General features: G+C 33.3%; 1 protein-coding gene across 4 annotated transcripts in view; it reads right to left on the bottom strand.

Annotated features, from left to right (window-relative positions):
* The window catches only part of ADK (adenosine kinase), a 529,136-nt gene that overhangs the window by 170,674 nt on the left and 331,910 nt on the right, over nt 1-26,552 (bottom strand). For all 4 annotated transcript variants that reach the window (XM_045439672.1, XM_045439675.1, XM_045439674.1 and 1 more), the window contains one exon: nt 7,810-7,980. In XM_045439672.1, coding sequence (XP_045295628.1) covers nt 7,810-7,980 — 171 coding nt within the window. The remainder of the gene's footprint in view (nt 1-7,809; nt 7,981-26,552) is intronic.

Raw genomic sequence — 26,552 nt, 5'->3', positions numbered from 1 at the left:
TTAGATTTCAGAACGAAGACTTTGCTGGTTAGAATAAATTAGGTCAGTTTTACTGAATATTAGAATGTGTGAGAAAATGAATCCTTAGTTGTTGTTTTTTTTAAATTTTAAGCTGTAAGAAAAAATTTAAAGGATCCTTTAGTATTTCCACACAAATCTGTCACTTTAAAATGAGGAAATTAAAGGAATAGCAGTTGCCTAATAAATCAGCAAATTGATTATATTAAGAAAAAAATCTAAGCATTTTATTAACATATAAATATATATCATTTGCTAATATTTAAAGTAGGGTCAAAATTTTGAGTGTGTGTCTGCTGATATTCTAGAGTCTTTCTTATAGAACCAGATCCATAATTCATAGTTTATGATTTCAGTTTCAGTTCTTTAAAGCAGAATGAAAACTCATAGACATTTATCAAGCCATTCCTGAGTGTAGATATTTATAGCTTTTGCTTCTTTTAATATTTTATCATTTTCATGCCCACATCTAATTCAAGAGCAACTTTTTAATTCATTAAGCTAATTCTTATTCTATTTGCAGTCTCATTTTGTGAGATTATATAATAATTAATTATATGATGAAGATAAACTGCATTAAAAAGGTTTAGGAACAAATAAAGTGAGTCCTGGTAAACAAAGAAGTTTGCGGGGAAAGAAGTAAGGTGGTATACCAGAGAATAGCCTAATAGCCACGAATTCTCCCTCATTTACTTGGAACTACTTGTTTTTTTCGTTTTCATAGACTACTTGTTAAGTTTTATCAAAAGAATGAGGATTGCATGTTATCTGAGCAAGTTAGTTAAGTAAAACTTAATTAAGAGAGGAATAGGATCAACAGTCCTAGTAACACTACCAATGCCACCTAACAAAAATGGAGTAATCTCTATGAGTAAAGCTGAAACCGTACATGCATTAGAAAATCAGCCACAGGTTGTGTAGATGAAATGGTTTTTGTGTAAAACACTTTTATTTTAAAGCATTATTTAATGGTGGTGTATGATAATATTTAATAGTCTGTCAGGATTAAAATGCAGGACTATCAAGTACTCCTCCTTTGGCTTGATAATACTATTGAAATGTAAGGAAATCTTTCATGGAAATAATAGAAATTTGATACATAGTTAAAAAAATAAGTTGATATTTATTCATTTTAACATTGGTTCTTTGGAGTGACTTTTATTTGAGTGACTCTAGATTAATTTTTCCTATTTTCAAACTTCTATAAATGGAATCACACAGTATACATTCTTTTAAAATAGCTTTATGAGATATAATTGTCATTTAATAATCTGTACAAACAAAAAGTTAATAATTAGGTAAGTGTTGACACATGTATCAAGTCCTGAAACTATAACTACAATCAAGATAATGAACACATCCATTATTTCCAATAGTTTCCTCACATCCGTTTGTGATCTTTGCCTCACAGTACATCTCTATCCCTAGCAACCATGGATCTACTCTGTCACTACAAATTACTTTGAATTTTCTAGAATTTAATTTAGATTGAATCATATATAGTGTACTTTTGTCTGGCATCTCCTCTTTCACTCAGCATATATATTCTGAGATTTATCCATGTTGGTGCATGTATAAATAATTCACCTCTAACGGTGAGTAGTATTTTACAGTATGGATAGATAATAATTTGTTTATCCAGTCACCAGCTGATGGACATTTGGGTTGTTTCCTGACTTTGGGTATTACAGATAAAATGGCTATAAGCATTTGTGTACGTCTTCTTTTTCTTTTAATTTTTAATGTTTATTTTTAACAGACAGACAGACAAAGTGTGAGTAGGAGAGGAGCACAGAGAGAGGGAGGCATAGAATTTGAAGCAGGCTCCAGGCTTTGAGCTGTCAGCACAGAGCCTGACGTAGGGCTCCAAGTCACAAACCGTGACATCGTGACCTGAGTCAGATGTCCAACCGACTGAGCCACCCAGTCTCCCCTGTGTATTCTTTATATGAACATATCCTTTCATTTCTCTTGGGCAAATACCTATGAGTGGAATAGCTAGGTCATATAGTGGCCTGGAAATTCTCTCCAAGCAGTAAGCTTAAGTAATCATAGGGATCACCTCATTTATTTCTGGTCTCACAAGGATCAATGTGAAGAGAGAACCTTGGTGGACAAGGCATTTAAAAAATTTTAATATTGGGGCGCCTGGGTGGCGCAGTCGGTTAAGCGTCCGACTTCAGCCAGGTCACGATCTCGCCGTCCGTGAGTTCGAGCCCCGCGACAGGCTCTGGGCTGATGGCTCAGAGCCTGAGCCTGTTTCCGATTCTGTGTCTCCCTCTCTCTCTGCCCCTTCCCTGTTCATGCTCTGTCTCTCTCTGTCCCAAAAATAAATAAACGTTGAAAAAAAAAATTAAAAAAAAATTTTAATATTAAAGTTATCAGAAAAGCTTTAAAGCATCATTAATAGTGTATAACCTTCTGAAAATGAGAGCCAAGCGTGTTTTGTTTTTGCTGTTGACGTTTTTTTTTTTTTACTTACTCAAGAACTAGAACTTATTTATTTATTTTTAATTTTTTTTTTAATATACATCCAAGTTAGTTAGCATATAGTGCAATCTTAATTTCAGGAGTAGTATCCAGTGATTCATCCCCTTTGTATAACACCAAGTGCTCATCCCAACAAGTGTCTTCCTTAATGTCCCTTACCCATTTAGCCCATCCCCCCACAGCCTCTCCAGCAACCCTCAGATTGTTCTCTGTATTTAAGAGTGTCTTATGTTTTGTCCCCCCACCCTGTTTTTATATTATTTTTGCTTCCCTTCCCTTATGTTCACCTGTTTTGTACCTTAAATTCCACATATGAGTGAACTCATATGATATTTGTCTTTCTCTGACTAATTTCGGTTAGCATAATACATTCTAGTTATATCCACATTGTTGCAAACGGCAAGATTTCATTCTTTTGATTGCCACTAACAGTTGACATTTTGAAAATTTACAGTAAGCACAGATTTGATTGTTGCTTCTGGGGTAAGAGGGAGAAAGAAAGATAAAACAAACCTACTTGCATGCCCTGAGAAATCTATTTTACACTTCATTGCATTTTGTCCTGGGGCACCTCGATGGTTCAGTCAGTTAAACTTTCAACTTTGGCTCAGATCAAGATCTTGCGGTTCATGAGTTCAAGCCCTGCGTCAGGCTCTGCACAGACAGCGTGGAGCCTGCTTTGGATCCTTTCTCTCCCCCTGCCCCTCCCCTCACCTCTCAAAAATAAACATTAAAAAAAAATAGAAATACAATGTCCCTTTTTTCCCCTGGAAACTTAAAGATACTTTATTACTGAAGTATTCAAGGAGAAAAATGAGAGATGAGATTAAAGGAAAAAAACAAACAATGCCACACTTGTTTTTTATAATCAAATATGGAATCTTATCCTTATTAACTTTCATCACTCAACTGGTATCTCCAGTTTATTAAAGTTTTCAAAAGTCTCATTTTGACATTCAACTTACTTGATATTTGTTAAAGTATTGCATTATCTGCATTCTCTGCATTTGCATTCTCTGCAAATACAGCTTTATCTGAATAGTTGATAGCTGAGCAAAGCTCAGAGTAAACACTGAAGTGTATCACCAGAAATCTATTTATTTATCAGCAGACTTTTTGAGACTGGTTCAAGAAAACACCAAATATGTCTAATTGCCTCATATCCAATATTTATTTTCCTCGGTGGCTCAGTTGCTTAAGCATTTCGGCTCAGGTCGTGATCTCATGGTTTGTGAGTTTGAGCCATGCATCAGGCTCTCTGCTGTCAGTGCAGAGCCTGCTGCAGATACTCTGTCTTCCTCTCTCTGCTCCTCCCCTGTGCACATGCATACACTCTCTCTCTCAAAAATAAACATTAAAAAAAAAAGTAAAAATTTATCCAGACACGACTTGTAGCTTGTCATTTTACAACTTCCTCTTCTAGGTAGGGAAAAATGATTCTTTTAATAATCTATACTATATATAGATTATAACAGTATAATGTCTCTACTAGTCTATAAGTCCTAGTTTAACTTTACTAGTTGGTAGCATTAATTATTTAAACAAGGTGGGAAAATATATGTAAGATAAAATTTCACCATTCTATTTTAAGTGTTCAATTCAGTGACCTTAAGTACATTCATAATGCTGTGCAACCATTACCATTTATCCATTTCCAGACCTTTTTTGTTATTTCACATAGAAGCTTTGCAACCATTAAAAATAACTCCCTTGGGGAGCCTTGATGGCTTGGTCGGTTGAGTGTCCAACTACAGCTCAGGTTGTGATCTCACGGTTCGTGAGTTCAAGCCCCACGTCGGGCTCTGTGCTGACAGCTAGGAGCCTGGAGCCTGCTTTGGATTCTGTCTCTCTCTCTCTCTCTCTCAATCTCTCTTGCTCTCTGCCCCTCCCCCGCTTGCACTCTGTTTGCCTTTCTCTCTAAAAAATAAACATTAAAAAAATTTTTAAAAACCCCTCCCAATTCCCCCTTTCCTCCAGTGCCTGGAAACCAATATTCTACTGTCTCTAGAATTTGACTAAGTACCTCATATAAGTGTAGTCTTTATAGGAAAATCCAGTTGTCTGTGTATGGCTTATTTCCCTTGACATAACATTTTCAAGATCTATTCATGTTGTATCACGTATCAGAGTTTCATTTCTTTTTAAGGCTGAATAGTATTCCATTTTATGTATATACCAAATTTTATCTATTCATTTGTTGAGGAACTTTCTGTTTGTTTCCAACTTTTGGCTATTGAGAATAACACTGCCATAAATATTGACATACAAGTACTTGAATCCTTGCTTTCAGGACTTCTGGGTATATACCTATCGGTGGAACTGCTGGATCATATGGTAGTAATTCTATGTTTAACATTTTGAGGAACCACCCAATTGTTTTCTGCAGCAGCAGCAGCAGCAGCAGCAGCAGCAGCAGCAGCATTTTACAATCCATTCAGTAATGCAAAAGGGTTCCATTTTCTCCACCTCCTTGGCAATATTTTTTTCCTCTCCATATATTTGAAAATAACCATCCTAATGTGTATCAAGTGGTATCTCATTTTGGTTTTCTCTAATGACTAGTGATGGTGAGTATCTTTTCATGTGCTTAATTAGCCATTTGTATATCTTCTCTGGAGAAGTGTTTATTTAAGTCCTTTGACAATTTATGAATTGAGTTGTTTTCTTGTTGTTGAGATATATATTCTGGATGTTAATCCCTTACCAGATATATCATTGCAAATATTTCCTCTCATTACATGGGCTTTCACTTTGTTAAAATTTTTTTCAAGTTTTTATTTAAACTCCAGTTAGTTAACATACAGTGTAATATAATATTAGTTTCATGTGTACATTATAGTGATTCAGCACTTCAAAGTGGCCTCATAGAATGAATTTGGAAGTCGTCTTTCCTTTTCCATTTTTTAGAATAGTTTGAGAAGAATAGGTATTAACTCTTCTTTAAGTATTTGGTGGAATTTGCCTGTGAAGCCATCTGGCCCTGGATTTTTGTTTTTTGGTTGGTTGGTTGGTTGGTTGGTTATTTATTTATTTATTTATTTATTTATTTATTTATTTTTATTACTGATGCAATTTCTTTGCTGGTTACTGGTCTGTTCAAGTTTTCTCTTTCTTCCTGTTTCAGTTTTGGTAGTTTATACATTTCCAGGAATTTATCCATTTCTGGCAGGTTGTCCAATTATTATTGGCATATAGTTTTTCATCATACTCTAATTGTTTGTATTTCTGGGGTATTGGTTGTTATTTCTCCTCTGTTATCTGTGATTTTATTTATTTGGGTCCTTTTTATTTTCTTTTTGATAAGTCTGGCTAAAGGTTTATCAATTTTAGTTATTTTTTCAAAGAACCAGATCGTTGATCTGTTCTATTATTATTTTTTTTTAGTTTCTGTATCATTTATTTCTGCTCTAATCTTTATTATTTCCTTCCTTTTGCTGGCTTTAGGCTTCACTTTCTTGATACTGTCCTTTGATGTACAAAAGTTTTTAATTTTGATAAAGTCCAATTATTTTGTCTTGTTCTTGCTGTGCATTTGGAGACTTTTCTTTTAAGTGAAGGCCATTTTGATATCATCAGCATTTTCTGCAAACCTAATAATCTTGGGCCTCTGTTGTTTTCTATTCTTCTATGTCTATGCCAAACGTTTGGCATTGTTCTCTGGTTCTATAAATGCTTTCCATCTTTTTTACACGTGTTTAACAAATGTGAGCTCTTATTAAAGAATTTTCTGTGCTCTGCAATGTTTGTTTTTAAGGCTCCTCCCCATTTTCTTCCTAATTATGGTCATTTGATATTATAAAATCAGAACTGAATTTTTGATGGTATTCAATCATCTCAGGTTGTCTTTGATTCTAAAATCTCATTCTTTGCAATGATATTTATTTTTTTAAAAAGTTTAAGAAATTTTTCTTCTTAAAATACAGAGCATATATTTAAATATTGCCAGTCTCATCTTTTCTGACTACAAAGAACTCTGAGTTCAAATATCAATTTCTCCCAAGGATTCTCAACCATACTGATGACCAATTCTTCCATGTTAACTTAAAAGGCCAGATTAACACTTTTCCTAATTACTTCCTTTAATCCTTCAGAAAATAAAGTCAGCCATAAAGGAAATGTGAAATGTAGATTTTAACCAAGTGAAACTTCTAGCAGATACACAGTTCAAGGCTATTACCACTATTTCTTGCCATTATATCAGTTTGTGAATCATCGAGAATGTAGTAGTTCCCTTCAAAGTGTCTTTGAAGATATTCACACCATATTATTTTCTGTAAACCACCAAGGGGATCTCATAAATTATTTCCACATCAAATTTATTTTATTCTACACAGACAACAGTTATCTTATTTAGGTACAAAATCAGTGAATATAATCAAACTACATTACAACTATAGAATTCAAATCCAAATGGACTAGTTAATACAACATGTTCACTTTACACATAAAAACCTGAGGTTCATGAAAGTTAAGTGATACTGCCCAGGTCACAAGAAGATATACTGAAGGTCTCTCTCTCTCTCTTTTTTCCCCCCTGTTTTATGGATGTGTAAAGTCTACAGGTTAAACAAATCTGTAAGTACTAAATGAGCAAAAAAACCTATTTTCTACTAATTTAGAATGAAAGAAACTATAATTTTAGTAAACAAAAGAGCTGTAAAAGTTTAAATTAAACCCCATTTTATCACCTTCAAATACAACATACAAATATTAGCAAAAATAATATTATTAATAAAAAATTTAATACAAATTATACCAACATTTACCCATAATCTATTAAATAGACTCACACTTTGAATAAATACTTAAATTCATAAAATACTAATTTTAGGCCAAATGCCCCTTACCTTAATCCATAAAAATTTCAGAGGAAAACATTATTTTACTGGTCAGAAACAAGTAAGTTGATGACCGAAAGGAGTGATGAAAATGATTTTTATCTGGATTGTGGTCATGGCTACATGTCAGGCATGCATTTTCAAAGGCTCATACAAATGTACAGTAAAATTTAATTTTACTATATGTAAATTATAAACCTCAATAATCTAACCCATTAAGAGACAATTTTTTATTATGATAGAAATTAATATATACCAGAGGAAATACTAAAAATCCTGAATTACAAACTCAAGACATTTTGTTGTGCTATTTTCAATTCTATTTATGCAAATATTTCAGTTTTTATTGATATATTTCTAAACTTATACACAAACCAAAAAGAGAAAAAAAAGAGAAAAAAACCACCCGCACAAAAACCCCGAAAAACCACCAGGTACTTCTTTTTTTTAAAAAGTAACTCACCGTCTCATTTCCAAAAAGTATGTCAACGTAAGGCATAACTTTCATCAATGATTCCTTGTAGAACTGACTAATAAATGGTGCAGACAGATTCAAAGTAAAAATTCTGTTGTTTTCAGAAGCGTGGTTAGCCACTTTTAATACCGACTCTGGGGAAACTGTAAGAAAAAAGCCCTGGATAAAGAAAAAAAGGAGGGGAAATTAAAAATGTCATCTCCAGAGTCATTCTCAGTCAGAATAATAGAAATCTATAAAAAATGCAAAAGTCTACATAATACAAACTTTAAACTGCAGTTATAAAATGCAAGGCAGAAAGCAGCAACATCTGATTAGAAGAAAAAAACTATCATATGAGTACAATATGCTTAATATGTGCCATTATGTCAGAGTATAACACATAACTTATTTCATACTAGATTTGTATACTAAATATGGAAAGAATCCTGGGAATCCACATAAGAAAAAAATATTTCAAAGCCCTTATTCAATATAATAATTACATTTAAAATAGAAAAATAGTAATGAAGGCAGATTGGATCCTTGTAGCTTCTTAGAAACAGTTTGGATTCTTATCAGTGACATTATATTTATTAAAACATAAAATTAGTTTCCTAAGATCATAGCTTGTTAGCTTATGAAACACCTACAGGGTTTTTTTTTAAGGAAGATTCTGAATTAGAATTTTCAAGTAATGAGAAAATAATTCAGTAATAACAGAAAAATATTTTAATTAAAAAATATAGTCATGCTTTCTACATAAAAGAAAGTATAAGCACAGACATGGATGCTTACATAGGAAATTGGTTTGAATGATGCACAAGTGAGTGAAGGAATACACAAAGAGCAACAGAAGATAAAGTCGGAAAGGCCAGCTGAGTTAAGAACACAAAAGGCCTTCAGTGGCAGGTCAAGAGTCTATTAGATGGCATGGGGACAGATGATGGGTAATGATGTTTTCCTTGAAAGGAAGGAATAACAAGCCTGTACAAAAATTTAAAGGAAAGTTAATCTGGACAGCAACAGTTAAGACAAACAGAAAATCGTAAAGGAGAGAACAAGAGGAAGGCAAATGAGGTCAGCAGAAGTGATGACAGAGAAATCCAACAAGGAAAATTTCAGGAAGATACTTTAAGGTAGCCAAAGCTATCAGTGGGTAGGGAAAGAAAGAATGAGCAAAAGTCACTGGATTTAATGATTAAGTGCTTATGGTGTAAAGGTTAGAAAAAAAAAGCTATTAAAGAAAGAATGATATGAAAGCAGGGGTTAAGGCTATAAATTATTTTGGAAGGTTTATCAATGAAAAATAATAGAATCATCTGAAACACAGGCAAAATAGGTAAGCAAAATTAATGTCCCCCAGGACAGCTTATATTTGATGGTACTTAGATTCAAATGACCAGAGATAATATCCCTAGTTTGAATAGGTAATAGAAAAGAAAAGAGCAGAAAGACATTTTAGTGGGGGGGAAGAAGACTGGAAGAGTTGCTCTTAAGAATAGGGAAAGTTTGAGCATTTTTGCTCTTCAGCAAGAAGGATCTATGGGAGAAACAGAAGAATGAAGAAGCAAGATAGGGAGGATGATTAGAAGGAACAAGAAACCAGAGGAAGTAAGGGCAATGGGAACAAGAAGGAACGAAGAGCTAGCTTGTAAATGGAAGAAATAACCTTGAAAATGTAACAGAAACTTCTTTTAAAATTACAAAAAGGCTACTGAAATACTCAACTACAACTGAAGGACTAACCATTTCCATCATGCAAACTTTAAATACTTTAAAAAGAAAAAAACTCTTTTCCATTACTTAAAAATTAGAATTTTAAAAGAATATTAAAAAATTAATTTTGAGGCAGGAGTCATGTATACTTGAATTTGAAGGGTTTATTGCCCTGATAAACTCAGAGGTATTGAGAGAATTTTATAGTATAATTGTCTGTTATTAAAGTATTGCTAATGAAATTCTAATAAAAATGTTTCCCTATTATAACATATTTTTATATTATTTAAAAATCCCATTTCATTAATTCTTTACCAATATTCAACTATTCTAAAAGATAACAAATCTTAGTCTTAGGTAACACTGTTTTTTGAATGTTTTCACTTTACTTTTTTAACCAACCACCATGTCACTTGCAATCTATGAACATCCAAGCTGTTTCCTTTGCTATTTTTGTCACTTGGAGAATTAAAATGAACAGTTTATATAGCATCTTGTCTCCATAGTAATATGTATGTACTTGCTTTTTAGTCTTTCATTTAATGAGGAATGTTTAAAGCTAACCCCCCTCCCATTTCTCCCCAAACTGTTCCAGCATGAAATAAAAACCTCCCAGAGCTAGCATTCTGCCAGCTGTGGATTAACCACAGACAGCCATAGAATGGTCTACACAAATAGTAACCTGGTCAAATAATTAGGCTTCTCACCAACTTCAGACTGAAAATTTGATCTGTGCTAAAATACATCTGATTGTAATTTAAGGTACTGAACAGTATGTCCCTGGAGTCTAAATTTGGCCTCATTCCAAAAGTGTGTATGTTGTATGTGTGTTTTACTTTAAAATGCAACACAAGATTATTGTGATGTGGACAATATAACTTACATTTTGTTAATTTTATAAAGAATATACAAAAAACTATCAGTTTGTAAGTGAGGAAAATTCACAATTTAAATTAATTCCATTTTTGAATAGTCTCTTGTTTTACTTTAAGTAAATATTTAGTATTTAAACAATTTAGGATTTGTGTTCTGTTATAGTGCAAAGACTTAAAACTGATGCCAACCATAATTTTTCTTCCTTGATTTATATCCTTTGCTAGGCCATATGTTCTAGACTGTATTATCACCAAATATAAAAACAGTGCCATTATAAAAAAATTTTTTTCAGGTGTCAGATTTGTAATAAAAACAGGCCAATAGTTTATATGGCTAGAGTTTAGAAAAATACTCTGTATAATCAATAAAATCTTATGATTTTTCTAATTAGGGATTTCAGTTTATACAACAGTTAATCCTATTACTCCTTGTCCCTATGAGCAACCAAAAGCAAAGCAGATTCTAACACTTAAGAAATCTGATAATATTAATCAGTACTGAGAGTGAAGCAAGACGATTTTACCCATTAAAATGGAAAAGAAAACAGAACAAACAGGCAGGAGTGAGAGGGATGGCAAAAGACAAAGGTGGAGCCAAAGAATCATTTTAGCATAGCCAAACTTAATGCTTAGAAATCTCAAATACGTGTGACTGAACAGTGTGGGTCCACTAATGCGTGGATTTTTTTGATAAATACAGTATAGTCCTATAAATGTAGTTTCTCTTCCTTATCATTTTCTTTTTTTTTTAAGTTTATTTATTTATTTTGAGAGAGAGAGAGCCAGCAGAGGAGGGGGAGAGACAGAGGGAGAGAGGGGGAATCCCAAGCAGGCTCCATGCTGTCAACACAGAGCCTGAATCGGGGCTCAAACTCACAAACCGTGACATCATGACCCAAACCAAAGTCAAGAGTCAGATGTTCTGAGCCCCCCAAGTGCCCAGTATAATTTTCTTAATGCATTTTCTTTTCTCTAGCTTACTTTATTGTAATATATATTAATAGACTGTTCATGTTATAAGTAAGGCTTCTAGTCAACAGTAGTTAACTACTATTAGTTCTTAAGTTTTAGGTGAGTCAAAAATTATACACAAATTTTTGACTGTATCGGGGGTTGACACCCCCCAGCTCCTGCATTCTTCAAGAATCATTTGTACATAAATTTGTCATCCAACTACTCTAAGAATTTCTCTGTGTAGTTTAACTACTACAAAAGAGAACGTAAGAAATTAAACTGTTTAATATACTAAAAGATAAGGAAAGGAATTGCTCTTCTTGCTCTTTGTCAGTACATACCTTAATTCAGGACAATCATTTGGGGCTCTTTTTAATTGTCCTTACCTAAGTGCACAAATTTATTTTTATTATTTCCATTAACAATTACCTGAGGAATAGATGTGTGTGTGTGTGTGTGTGTGTGTGTGTGTGCGCATGTATGCATGTACATTGTAAAATTTAAGGATGTGTAACTCTTGGAAATACAAAAATATTGATTAAAAATGGACTAAAGTTACACAGAGTAACCATGCCTTATAATTATCAATTGTGAATACACGGAGAAAAAAGACCCTTTGTTCAGAAAAATACTCTAATTAGAATAGAACAGGGCAGAAATAGATCATATTATTTTGAAACACTCAAAACAATCTATTTGAACCTATCTACATATATATATATGCATAAAATTTCAAACACAGTAGTAGTAGTAGTAGATGTAGGTCAGAGTTTGATCTATAAATAATGAGTAAACACTGGATTTTGACTAAAGGTTAAAAACGTGTAATTTAGTTTCCTTTCTTACAAATACAGAACTATATAAATTCTAGTTTGATTAAAGAGTTTTCTTTTACTTTCTTAAAAAACATAGACAATCTACAATAAAACAGAAGTAAATATCAAACTTCTGGAGTGGGAACGACTTTTGAGCCTAAAGAGAGAAGATTATCTAAAGATTTGCTAGAGAAAAATTAAGACTTTCAGTTGATTCTCTTCCAATCCTTGGAGGGGTTAAAAAAAAATCAGACAAAAGACCAGGAAAAATGTCTACAGTAAATATGAGTTAATACAGTAAATAAGAGTTAATATCTTTAGTCTATAAAGAAGTTTAAAAATAGATTAAAAATTAAACAAACATTAGGACACCAATAAATATGAGCCAAGAACATCAAAAAGCATTCCATTAAAATAAATATGCTAGTAAATAAATACATAGACAAGTATTCCTCGCTAGCAATTAAAGAAATAACATGGTGAAAAAAGGTTCTTCAATGATGAAGAAAGGTTGGTGAAATTAATATACTAATACTGCTGGTGGGAGGACAACTGACACTGTTTTTCAGAAAATAATTTGAATACACATGAGGAACCATAAACAAATTCATACTTTTTGAACCAATAATTTTATTTATGAGAGTCTACATTATGGAAATAATCCAAAATATGGGAAAATACACATTTATGAACATATCAGCATACTATTTATTTTACTGAAAACCTGGAAATAATGTAAATGCTTAATGATAGAGGAACAAATAGCCAAGAAATAATTGGCATATATACCTATGTTAAACCTGGCTGTTGATCATTTAGAATGTGGCTAGTTCAGAAAAAAATGTGGCTAGTAAAGTTGGAGACCTGAATTTCAAATTTTATTCAATTTTAATTTAAATGTAAGAAGCCACATATAGCTAATGAGCATATGCAATGTGGCTAGTCCAACTGTGGAAATTAAATTTTAATTTAATATATTGAAGTTTGGAAATAGAAGCAGTGGAAAATATTTTTCTGCTAAACAATTTTATTGTTTTGGTAGGGCTACATTTCATTTTGATTATTGACAATTTAGTGACTGAATTGATTGCTGTAAATTTAAGATAGACAACAATTTCAAAGGCTTAGCATGAACAAAAGAATGTCAAAAATATAATAATTTTATATAATTGCATGTTGAAATGAAAGATATTTTAGATATGTTAAGTTAAATAAAATACATTATTAATGTTATTTTTACCTGTTTCTTTCTACATTTTCAGTTTGCTCCTAGAAAATTTTCATCTATATGTGACTTGTTCTACTTCCATTGGACAATGTTCCTCCAGAGAATAATATGAAAAAATTTTAAAATTATGATTATGAAAACTAAGTAGAAAAGTGGAAAATGTTTACATCAGATAAATGTTAAATGAAACATAAGACATACAAATAGTGTGTACAAAATATGGTTATAAACTACACTAAATCAAAAGGACAAAACTAGAAGAGAATACACCCACAGTAAAAATGGTTAAATGTGAGCAGAAAAAATTATGGATAATTTTAATACTTTTTTATTTTTCAAATTTTGGTGATGCTGTTCAATTCTCTTCTGATAAAAACTACTTAAAAGACAAAATATTTTGTCATTTGAAGTAAATTGCTACACAAACAAGAGTTGTTTATAAATGGTGAGAAGCTTAACTCAATAAATAAGAATGAGAGCAGATAAATAGCTAGAAGTAAGTCCATTTTATTTCTTCAAGTAGATGGCTGGAAAAAGGAAAAAACTAAATATGAGATTAGTGACTTTGGTAAATATAAATCACTATTCATAACAGCAAAAGAGAAAGTAAGAAGGATGTGTGGTAACAGAAAAACATTTAGACAACCAAAAGAGTGCCCCCAACCTAGACTACCAATGATAAGAGAGGGCTCAGAGTCCAGATGCTGTTTCTCAAGACATATAACTGTTGTCTGTTCTAAAGAACATATTTAGTCTGTTTTCCATAGCAGGATGGAGGTGCCATAGTAACACTTGTCAGAGAATGAGGTTGAAAGAATGAATAAATGAGAAGTAAAAAAAAAAAAAAAAAAAAAAAAAAAGTGTATACACACACACACACACACACACACACACACCCCAACCATATAGTATGTTTTCTTCTTCTTCAAAGGATCTACATGTTTTATCAATCTCCCAGAGTGTAAAATGTATCTCCTTATAGGGGTGGGAAGATCAAATATGAATTATGACAAAGCACAGTTCCTATGTGCTTTTTTTTTTTTTTTAATTTTTTTTTTCAACGTTTATTTATTTTTGGGACAGAGAGAGACAGAGCATGAACGGGGGAGGGGCAGAGAGAGAGGGAGACACAGAATCGGAAACAGGCTCCAGGCTCTGAGCCATCAGCCCAGAGCCTGACGCGGGGCTCGAACTCACGGAGTGCGAGATCGTGACCTGGCTGAAGTCGGACGCTTAACCGACTGCGCCACCCAGGCACCCCCCTATGTGCTTTTAAGGAAAATGTTGACTTTGACAACCATTAAGACAATGTGTAAATTGTTTACAATTACAAAGTTATGATGTATACTACTTCCTACCAATGACAGCAGTGGAATCAGTAAAAGAAAAAGCCAGAACAAATACACTAGCAAATACTTGTTAGCACTGACAATATAATGCTTCAAAGGAACAAAATAATTTACCTAGGTCTTCCTGCCTATGTGGTTCCTTTTGGAAGCATCAATGAGATCACTCATTCCAATATATTTTAATCTTTTTAGGGATTAGAATACCTGCAATCTTAACTATTCCATGAGCCTAGAAGTTAGCTTTTCTTCTATCTGAAATAATCCCCTGAAAAAGCATGTAATAGGAGGCAGCAAGACATAGTGAAAAGAAGATAGGTTTTAGGGGGACATACATAGGATATTAATCACAGCTTTGCTGAAAGTGAAAGGCAGTGTTAGGCATCCTGCAAGTCCATTTCTAGGGGAAAAGATAAGGAAAATGTGGTAAATGCACGCTATTATAAAGAGATTAAAAGCAATAAACTAGAAATATATACATCAGATTGAACAAGCTATATAGTTCATACTTTTATATATTGTATATATTGTAAACATGCATCTAAAAAATGATACATTTTCAAGGATATAAAGTTCATATCAAACACGTTAGAGTTCCCATGGTGAGAAGAGGAATGGGATTAGGGATAAGGAATGATATGAAAAATAAAATAATAAGAGAGGAGCCATGTCTAAGCCAAATGAAAATAATCTGACAGGATCCACTCAATTCTCAGCATGAGCGAGTTTAAACAAACCAGTATACTAACTCTACACTCAACATGGGGCTTGAACTCACGATCCTGAGATCAACAAGAGTTGCGTGCTATACAGACTAGGCTGGCCAGACACCCCAACAGTATACTTATTTTTAACAGTTTTGTCCATCAGACTATTATTTAACTGTGATTTGGGGTTATCTAACTTCTTGAGGCCTCACTGTTCTCATCTGAAAAATGGGAATAGTAACACCTATCAAGGTTGTTGTAAGAATTAAATGAATGTTTAATACAATGTTCGGTATGTTGTATGTGTTTCACATATATTTCCATTTTATTATTATTATTTCTGTAGTACTATGAAGAACATTAGAAAGTTTTATTTTGTTTTTGCACGAATGGTGAATTCTACCTTATAGCTGTTAGTTACAATGCTGAACAAGAAGTATGCTCTTAAACATCCTTATACAGTTTGGTATTTCCTTTGAAATACAAATACATAAAACAAAATCCATCACTGCCTTTCCAAAAGCTCTGTCTGCCTTTCTCTTTCCTTGATTTAATCATCCTATATCCTGCTGACAGACTAATCACCCTAATCACTCTTCTTTTCCTAGCAAATTAAATCCAAATGCCTAACACCCCAGCATTCAAAACTCTCCACAAAATACTCCAACTTACACAGTAAACCAGCTGTAACCTCTATTACTCCACAACATATGTCCTTGCTTCAATCATACAGAATGATTTCCTACTCCTGAAATAAGTCTTCTGAATCTTTATGTTGTTCCCTCTATCTGAAATATCCACTACCTCTACCTGTTTGAATTTTACTCCTTCATCAAGGTCTGTGTAAATCTAAATTTCATCCCACAAAGTCTTTGTTCAACAACAGATGTACTCATTCCTCTTTGAACGTCCATAATATGTAATATTACGAAATAAATAAGACAATTTTATTTTGTTTATTTTTAAACAACTTACATTTGCCTAGCCTCCCTTGCCTGACTGTAACCTTAAGTGCAAGTATACTTTAAAATATTGGCTCCAGTACAAAGCAGTGTGTATGGTGTACAAGTAATTTAAAAATATGTGATTAAATTTTTACTGAGACTCTACCTAGATTCCCATGTAACTGAGATGCTATTTTGAAAAAAAGAAAAGGAAAAAGGACAGCTGCGTTTTCATATCCTAAGAGAAGACTATATTCATTTTAGAGTTGGACAACTCTCTAGTTCAGAGGATCTGAAACTTCTTCAGCTCCCAGCACCCTTAAGTTATAAGTGATTTTTTTTTTCCTATGGTGCTCTGAGACATACCTAACAGTTCTAGTTTCTATTTTTACTTATTTTGGGTTTTTTTGTTTGTTTTTTTTTTTTAACAGGTCCAAATAACCTAATAAGTACTGAGAAGAAACAACTTAATAGCTGGCTTGAGAAAATCATACATATAAATTTAAAAAATACTTTTTACTTCAAAAAAACCGTAAGACTTATTAATGGGATATGATATGGTGCTTATGGGCATTGCACAACTCTTTAAGCCTTGGATTTGAATTGAATAGTGTAACCCTCATTTCCTGTTCTGCACTGATTTTCAGGAGGTACTTGCTGTTTTTTAATCATGGTAACCAATCCCAAAGATAGGATATCATCCCAAAGGAATGTATCGCTATCTAATGTTGAAACTGTGCATTACTCTGAGATAAATATAGTACAGAACTCTTGTGAATTTGCTGCAGTACCCTAGGGTATCTCAGTGTACAGCTTGGGAACTGTGGCTCTAGTTGAAGAAAATACTGTGATAAACATTTTTACTTGAACGAGCTAAAGTCCTTCTTGGGTATGATTCAGAGTATTTAGAAAATGGAAATAATTTACTATGCATGAGACAATAGAAGTAAATCTGAGTACAGGTGGCATTCTGGGGAGCAGAGCTAAGAGGATTTTACGGAGATGGCCCCTGACTAGATGATGGCAGTGGGATATCCTGAAAGTACAACACAGCCAATGAAAACTTGCCTGTGGCTGGGATGCCCCAATAACTTTGGTAATGGTGATACCTAGTCATCAATTTTCATTTGTTTTCTATCCTATGTAATGTTATAATCCCTCTGTCCTAACCTAACCCTTCTATAAAAATTAGCTCTTTACCTTCCAAATATGTGTAAATAATTTTTCATTTTTATGCTCCATAAAGTGTAAATTTAAGAATTATTATTATCTTTGTCCCCAAATCCAATGTTTAATGCCCTATCAATTTTTAACTCTTTAGTAACTCTTCCAACTATGCCATCTTTCTCATTAATACAACATTAGTATGAATTTCCCATTAATATGCCCTCATTACTTTGTAAACACTACTGGAACAGTTTCCTTTCTTTGCTCCAAGACCTTTAATGGCTCATTTCCTAACAAGACATTTAAGCTCTTGACATGGCATTAAAAATCCTCTAAAGTAATCTATATTTCCTATATTACCTCTGATGATTAATATAGAGGTATTACCTATATTATGGATATATAATATCTGACCACATAGGTCTTCCAGCTAGCCTAAGTAGAAATCCTATACTTTCCTATATACTTTCATTTGCTGGTGATATTTATTCACTCACTAGAATCTGTTCTTTACCTTCCACTTGGTCAACAAAAGCAAGCTTTGTAAGTGTTTTCTGTTGAAGGCCCAAAAGAAAATATTTTAGGTTTGTGGGTCGGATGATTTCTATTGCAACTGTTAAACTCTGCTATTGTAGCACTAATGCAGTTATAGACAATACATAAAAGAATGAGCATGGCTGTGTTTGAATAAAACTTTATTCACAAGAATAGGCAGTGGGCAAAATCCAGCCCAAGAGACATACTTTGCTTACTCCTGAACTGAAGGAAAAAAAAGAAATATACACTACTAAGTGGAAATGAAAACAACTACTCAGATAAAAAGAATGTTGAAGAGAACATTGACAGGAAATCCAATGTAGGGCAGTAATGAGAGTTAGCTTCCTCTTAATAATAAAGAGCATGAAGAAATTGAAGGTGGGTTTAGAGAGAGAATGAAACTATAATTACATTTCCTAACGTCCTATCTTGAAATGAGAACATCTGACTATTTTCTAGCTAGCACCAAGACAACACAATTCACTTACATTTGAGTATCACATCCAATTTCCATAGGATACTGTTTTATCTTATTTTAGTTGTTGTTGCGCCCCATCCCTACCCCTCAATCCCCCTCAGTGCTTCACCCTAGTAGAGGAAGTGGTGGAATGTGTTAATCAAGCTAACAAATGTTTGCAATGACAAGTTTTGAATTTTTAAAAACAAATCATAATTGGGGTGCCTGGCTGGCTCAGGTAGTAGAGCAAGTGACTCTTGATCTTGGGGTTGTGAGTTTAAGTCCCACAATGAGCACAGAGATTGTTTTTAAAAAAATCATAATCATGATAGAAGTTTGAGGTTTACAAACCAGGCAACTGTAGACTACAATTAAAATATATGGTGGCTTCTTTGATTGTCAAGGTATTACAGAGAGAAGTGCTCTTCTAATTCAAACTTTGGCCTACTTTTTGGCAAATTACTGAAATAAACACTGCTATTCCCACATTTTAAAAAAGCGAGAGGCACAAATGAGCTATGTTTTTTTTTGTCTTTATTTTTACGTAGAAGGAAAAACTGGAGTAGTACGTCCCCTTAAAATATAAAAAATAGTAACAGATAATAGAGTAGCATGTGATAGTTAAAGAAGCAACTGGACTAGAAATTCTGGTCTAGGTTTTAGACAGGCTACTTTCAAACATTTGAGAAATATATTTAATCTTGATGAGCTTTGGTTTTTTCATTTACAAAAAATAGACAAAAGATTGGGTGGATAATATTCAGAGGCCCTCCATCTCAAAAATAATAGAATTCAGGGATGCCTGGCTGTCTCAGTTGATAGAACTTATAACTATTCATTGATCTTGGGGTTGTGAGTTTGAGCCCCACATTGGGTAAAGAGCTTACTTGAAAAAATAAATGAAGGAGGCATTAACAAAAGTAGAACACAAGTTTAAAATTAACTGTTAATTGAAGTGAAATTCATAGAACATAAAATTAACCATTTTAAAGTGAAGAGTACAGTGTAATTTAGTACATTAAGAATGTTGTACAACCATCACCTCTAGTTTCAAAACATTTTCATCACGCCAAAAAAGAAACCCTCTACTCATTAAAAATTTGCTCCTAGCCATTGGCAACACTAATCTGTTTTTTGTTTCTATGAATTTACCTATTATGGGTATTTCAAATAAATGGAATCATGCATTATATGATCTTTTATGTCTGGCTTCTTTCACTTAGCATAAAACTTCTCAAGTTCATTCATGTTGTAGTATGTTGTATATTTATTCCTTTTTATGGCTGAGAAATATTCCATTCCAAACACATCTCACAATGTGTTTATCCATCTATCTGGTTAGGGATATTTAGCTTATTTTCATAATTCATTTTTTTCATAATATTTTTAGAAGCAATAAATAATACACACGTACATGTCAAAAGTGCACTTTAAACACAGGCAAGAGCTAAATAGTCAATAAATGCACTTACACGGACCTTGACATTTTCTTTTTAGGTGCTGCAAGCACATCAAAAGGAAAAGGATTACTTTCAGACTTGAATAACTTCTTTATTGCTGAAGCCAACCCTGATCGCTACCTGATTAATATCCAACCACTCACAGTAGTAGCACAAGGAGGCAAAAAGGTACAGATAACTCTTGAGACACTAGCTATGAAAACCTTATGACACTGAAAGTTTGCATGTTAAATGAAATATCATTTTTCAGACCATATATTACTTAGACATTGTCTTCTGGCTATTAGTAAGTTATACGATTTGATATAATTTTTAAGATAAGAATGACTAACATGTATTTTTATTACTGATATTAGGACAGTGGTTCTAAAAGTGTAATTCCTGAATCAGCAGCTATAGTATCACTGGTAACTTGGTAAAAATGAAAAATTTAGGTCCCACCCCAGACCTAATGAATCAGAAACTGTGGGTGAGACATAGCAATTTGTTTTCACAAGCCCTCCAGGTGATTTTGACGTATGTTAGAAGTATGAAAACCACTGGTCTATAATAATGAAAGATCCATTCATTATCCTTAAGACCCTATCCAGCATAGAGAAACTAAAAATCTTCATGAAGATGGCAAAAAAGAGACCCACTACAAAACATAAAAACTGTCTGTAGTGAAGGAAAAACAGACTGTGACTTTTTGTTCCAAGAAGTAGCTCTAACATTATCTAAATAAAAAATTAAAATTAATTCTAGATATGTCTCCTGTAGCAAGGGACACAAAAACAAAAATAAACTACTGGGGACAACATCAAAATAAAAAAAACTTCTGCACAGCAATGAAAATAATTAATAAAACTAAAAGGCAGCCTACTTAATAGGAGAAGATATTTGCAAATGCCATATCTAATAAAAGGTTAGAATCTAAAATATATAAAGAACTGATACAACTCAACACCAAAAAAACAAACAAATAATGCCATTAAAAAATAGGCAGAAGATATGAACAGACATTTCTCCAAAGAAGACATACAGATGGCCAACAGACACATGAAAAGATGCTCAACATTACTCATCATCAGGAAAATACAAATCAAAACCACAGTGAGATATCACCTCACACCTGTCAGCATAGCTAAAATCAAAAAGACAAGAAACAACAAGTGTTGACAAGGATGTGGAGAAAAGGGAACCCTCATGCACTCTTGGTGGGAATGCAAACTTGTGTGGCCACTGTGGAAAAGAGTATGGGGGTCCCTCAAAAAATTAAAAATAGAACTACTGTATGATCCAATAATCACAGTACTGGGTATTTGCCCCCCAAATATGAAAAAACTAATTCAAAATGATACATGCACTCTTATGTTTATACCAGCATTATTTAAAATAGGCAAATTATGGAAGCAGCCCAAGTTGTCTATTGATAGATGAATGGATAAAGAAGATGTGGTACATATACACAATGGAATATTATTCAGCCATTAAAAAGAATGAAATCTTGCCATTTACAACAACATGGATGGACGTAAAGAGTATAATGCTAAGCAAAAGAAGTCAGTTGGACAAAGACAAATACCATACGATTTTACTCATATGTGGAATTTCAGAAACAAAACAAGCAAACAACAGGGAAAAAAAAGAGACAACCCCCCCCCCCCCAAAAAACAAACCTCAGACTCTTAATTATAGAGAACAAACAGATGGTCACCAGAGGGGAGGAGGTAGGAAATGGGTGAAACAGGTGAAGGGGATTAGGAGTATAGTTATCTTGATGAGCATTGAGTAATATATAGAATTCTGGGATCACTGTATTGTACACCCTGAAACTAATATAACACTCTATGTTAACTATACTGTAATTAAAGTACAAATTTAAAAAATTTTTAAAAAATAGGATTAGTTTGCTTGTAAGTATGACATTGGCCTGAACACAGCCATTCTGCTATTATTTGGTTCATATATGGGCTTCCAAGTTATCTCCCATGAAACGAGGGTTCTGCAGTTAAAATATTTAAAATTGAACCTCAGGGGGCGCCTGGGTCGCTTAGTCTGTTAAGCGACTGACTCTTGATCTCAGCACAGGTTTTGATCTCAAGTCATGAGTTCAAACCCTGTGTTGGGCTTTGCACTGGGCATGAAGCCTACTTAAAAACAAACAAACAAATAAATAAAACTAAAAAACAAAAAACAAAAAACCTCAGAGCGGTTGCTCTACTTGTCCAAGGTCATGCAACTAATGATTTGAGGAGGCACTAGAATTCCAATCTACTGTCTCATATATCTGCTTATTTGTTTATATACACCCCTGCCATGTTCCATAAATAATAAGACAACTTAAAAAAACAAAAAACGACCAGGGAGAATATAACTCAGATTAGGTTAAGTTTGGGGATAAAATGAAATACATAGATAGCACAGGAGTCTTGGATTAACTCTGAATCTGGTTCTAAGTTTCTTGACTGCCAAAGCAAAAAGTAAAACATCCAGTTACCTGACTTTCATTCTTGAAGAGAAAGTAATACTTTTGTATGAGGAACACTGGTTCTAAAACATACTTCTCATATTATGCTTGACATATTGAACACTGATCGATACAGAAGACTATGTTATCTCTAACAACTTCTCATTAGCAAGTTCAGTCTTTATTGTGCCATTCTTCAGTGAAAGACTGTGGCCCTGATATCAAAACAACTCAGTGAAAGCAGTGCAAGTGGGAGTAAAAAGCCAAGTAAATAGTTCTCTGATGTCCAAGCATAAAACTTGGGAGTTTTTAGAGAAAAGGACAGACTATCTGTTCCTCAAATAATCCTCTATCATTATCAATTCTCTAAAACAGGATGAGAAAATATTTACAGAGAGTACAATTGGAGGTTGTACTCTCTAAGAGTTTTCTTATTAGGTACATGTTCCATAATACCATGCCACCCACTCTATTACATGAAGAATAATCAATTTATTTGTCATGGAAATCTGCTCAGTGGTAAAATCTTTATGATTTACTATAAGAAATTACATTACTATTCTATAAGACAATTTGCTCAAATAGCACTTGCTCAAAGAGATCTTCACCAACAATTCTAGGTAGTACTATAGTGTACTCAAGTACTCAGTGTACTTGTCATTTTGATTTGGCTTTATTTATTTTTAAACATAGCATTCATCACTACCTAACACTATATTATACATTCACATATTTATTTTATTTATTCTCTGTACTATTGGAATTTAACATCTAGCAGGGCAAGAACATCTGTTTTATTCATTATTGCATCCCCAGAGCAAAGTCTGGCATGTAGTTAGAAAAAAATTTTAAATATTTTTTGAATGAATGAATTTACTTAGACTGGACAGAGAAGCAGAAAAAGAGATGGTATAATGTTAAAACACATTAATAAAAATACCAGGTAGCTGAAGCAATGGTTGCCACCTAAGTCTTATCTCTCTCCAAGACAATACAGAACAAGGATGGGAAAATAATAAAAACACCATGTCCTCAGCATAACCTGGTGACAAAAAGAATGCCCAAGAGCAAAATACCTATAATTAAAAAGAGAAAAACCATCAAGGTCCATAGTTAGATCTCTTACATTCATGCCTCACCCTGACTCTATTCTAAGGCCCTGTGGAGAGCAAAGGTAGTTTAAGAAAATCTGTTGGGTAAAGAGAAGTTGGTAACTGGGCCTAAGATAATCTAAAACTACTGTCAGAAAGATGATATCCATCCTAAACATGAAAAATATGAAACAAGTATCCAAGAAGATCAGAGGAAGACATTAAAAGTACACAAATTTAAAGGAGCATTCTTTGAAATGTACATTTCCTGAGGGAGAGTAAAAAGGTACAAAAGCAGCCCCTTTGGCTTGAAGATAAAAAAGAAGGAGATGAAGATAAAAAAAGCAAAGGGGCAATTTTTGCGTTTTGAAAGAGAGCACAGAGTTGGAGAACTCACAATCCTTAACCTATCCCAGAAGAAAAATATACTGAAAACAATTCCTATCCCTCTGCACAAAACAAATCCACTGAAGAATCTGTACTTTGAGGGGCACTTGGGTGGCTCAATTAAGTGTCTGACTCTTGGTTTTGGCTCAGGTCATGATCTCGTGGTTTGTTAATTTGAACCCCACAGTGGGCTCTGAGTTGACAGTGGGAAACCTGCTTGGGATCTCTCTCTTCCTAGCTCTCTGCCCATCCCCCACCACTTGCTCGCTCTCTCTCTCTCTCTCTCTCACAAAAATAAATAAACTTAAATTTTTTTTTACAAATCTGCATTTTGATTCACTGATGGCAGAGCATATTGTTTTTACTAGGAATCGTTTAAAACAATATAATACCACCCCCCTCCACACACACACACACACACACACACACACACACACACACACGCCCTCCCACACCGAACAAGAGAAAGAGTAGCAGATAGCTAACAAACATCAGAAATGAGAATTAATACATATTAACTGAGGAAAACTCCAAAGGAAAATCAACCCAATACAAAAGAAAGTAACAAGGCAATGCCACAAATGGAATTCAAAATATTCAAACAAACATTTGAAGATATGAAAACCCATCATGAATCTAAAATTCCAAAACCAAGAACAGAAATAAACGAAAACCACAAAAACTGAATGGTCTGAATTCAGCAACAAGAAAGGAAGACAAAGATAAAATCAACTCAGAAATGAAGAATAAACTATAGGGTGCTCAGGGAAGGAGAAATTCAAATGTAATAAGGGACACTGAATAAAGGCAGGAAACTAAAAGAGAATGAAAATGAAAATAATTAGGAGGTAAAAAGTCAGAGAAGAATAATGGAAACAGTAGACAGGGAAGGGAGGAATAATATTTGTTTGAATCCCTCTCTTCTCCCAAAATACAAGGGAACAAAGTTAATATTTAAAACTAATATCCCAGAAAACTTTTTAACAATAAGAATAAGCCTGACAATGAAACGGCCCACTGGGTACCTAGGGAAATAACCCCCAAATGAGCAACCTGTAGATGTATCAGGGTGAAACTATTATATTTCAAGAATAAAAACAAAATCCTCTAGACCTCCAGGTCCAACAACCAAATATTTTATAAAGTCAAAATAATTTGGTATCAGACTTTTCCAAAACCAACATACAAAACAAGGCAACAAATGAGCAGCAAAATTTAAAAAATTCACTGAAAGAGTAAACCAATTATTTTTATATCCAGATGAACTTTCCTTTAAATATTAATACATAGATTTTAGGTAATTCTGTCCCCATGAATTGTTTTGAAGAGTCTATTAGAGGAGGAGTTTTGATATGATGGTAAACACTTAAAAATATATACATGTACATCTATTGCTAAAATAAAAATAGAGACAAGGGTAAAACAGTAACGTACAAATTTTATATGTTGGGAAAAGCAGAAATAATGTTAAGTAAACAAAACTAAAAATGATGGAGAGAGAAGGAAACAGAGTAAGATGAAGGGCTGTTATATACACAACAGATGAGAGTTAAAGTATACTAACCCAAACAGAAAAACCAGATGGTAAAAGGTTAAATAAAATAACAGGGGACTTAGAAAAGATCATTTTAAAAAGTGTAAGCATAATGGTAACCACTAAAACAAAAATATAAACTGTCCTCAATAAACATAAACAAAACACTTTTTTAAAATTTAAAACCAAAACTGTGTTTTTCACAAGCAAACTTGATGAGTGAACTGAGTGGTAACACTCAAAAAGTCATTTCTCTTTAAAGACTATAGATGCTCAATGAGCAACAAGTATTATTGTTTCTGGCAAATAGTAAGTGACTAAAAAATGTATATGAAATGAGATGAATCTTTATTTCTGGCCAGATGTTGCCAGTATCCTATTTTTATTTAGAAATGCTGCTCAAAGAAATGCCACACTTTTGCTCTAATCAAATAGAATAGGACCTATCTCATACCATAAAATATTATTGATTCTTCAATATTTATTTAAATGCATTCAATTATTCAAAAGTCAGATATTAAGGAAAACTTATTAAACTATTGATAGATTTTAATGAGAAATAATTAAAAGATGTAGAGCTGGTTTTAAGATGGCATTTCTGATGCCAAGAGTCAGCCCACCCCTTTTCCTGACTAGCACTCTGGCTTAAGTTCAGTTGAGTAGAATACTGGAGAATCCAATCTTCTCTGGAGAAACTAGTCCTGAAGAAGAAAATCAAATTATCTCGCCTATGAAAAAGCTGTCTTTTACTTGAATACTCCAAGGAGGTCCAAATGTCTCAAGTTGTGCCTGGTCTAACCAGGTATTCAATGCATCACTCCAAAATATAAACAGACAACTAGCATTACCATGTATTTAAGAAGAGTGTCTAACAAAAAGTGAAGATACAGAAAAGGAATCCCAATGAGACAGAAAACAGAGAAAATGATGAAAAGAAATATAAGTAGAGGATTGATCCAAGAAATCAAATTACTAACAAAAGTTATAAAAAGAAAGAACAGAAAAGTTGTAGGACAGAAATTAGAAAAGAAACGTTTAAAAATCCTCCAGAACTTCCTTATTGTCTAGATTTATAGGAACTG

Source organism: Leopardus geoffroyi, chromosome D2, assembly GCF_018350155.1.
Source record: "Leopardus geoffroyi isolate Oge1 chromosome D2, O.geoffroyi_Oge1_pat1.0, whole genome shotgun sequence".
NCBI classification, from domain to species: Eukaryota; Metazoa; Chordata; class Mammalia; order Carnivora; family Felidae; genus Leopardus; species Leopardus geoffroyi.
This window is presented reverse-complemented; position numbering and strand designations above follow the sequence as displayed.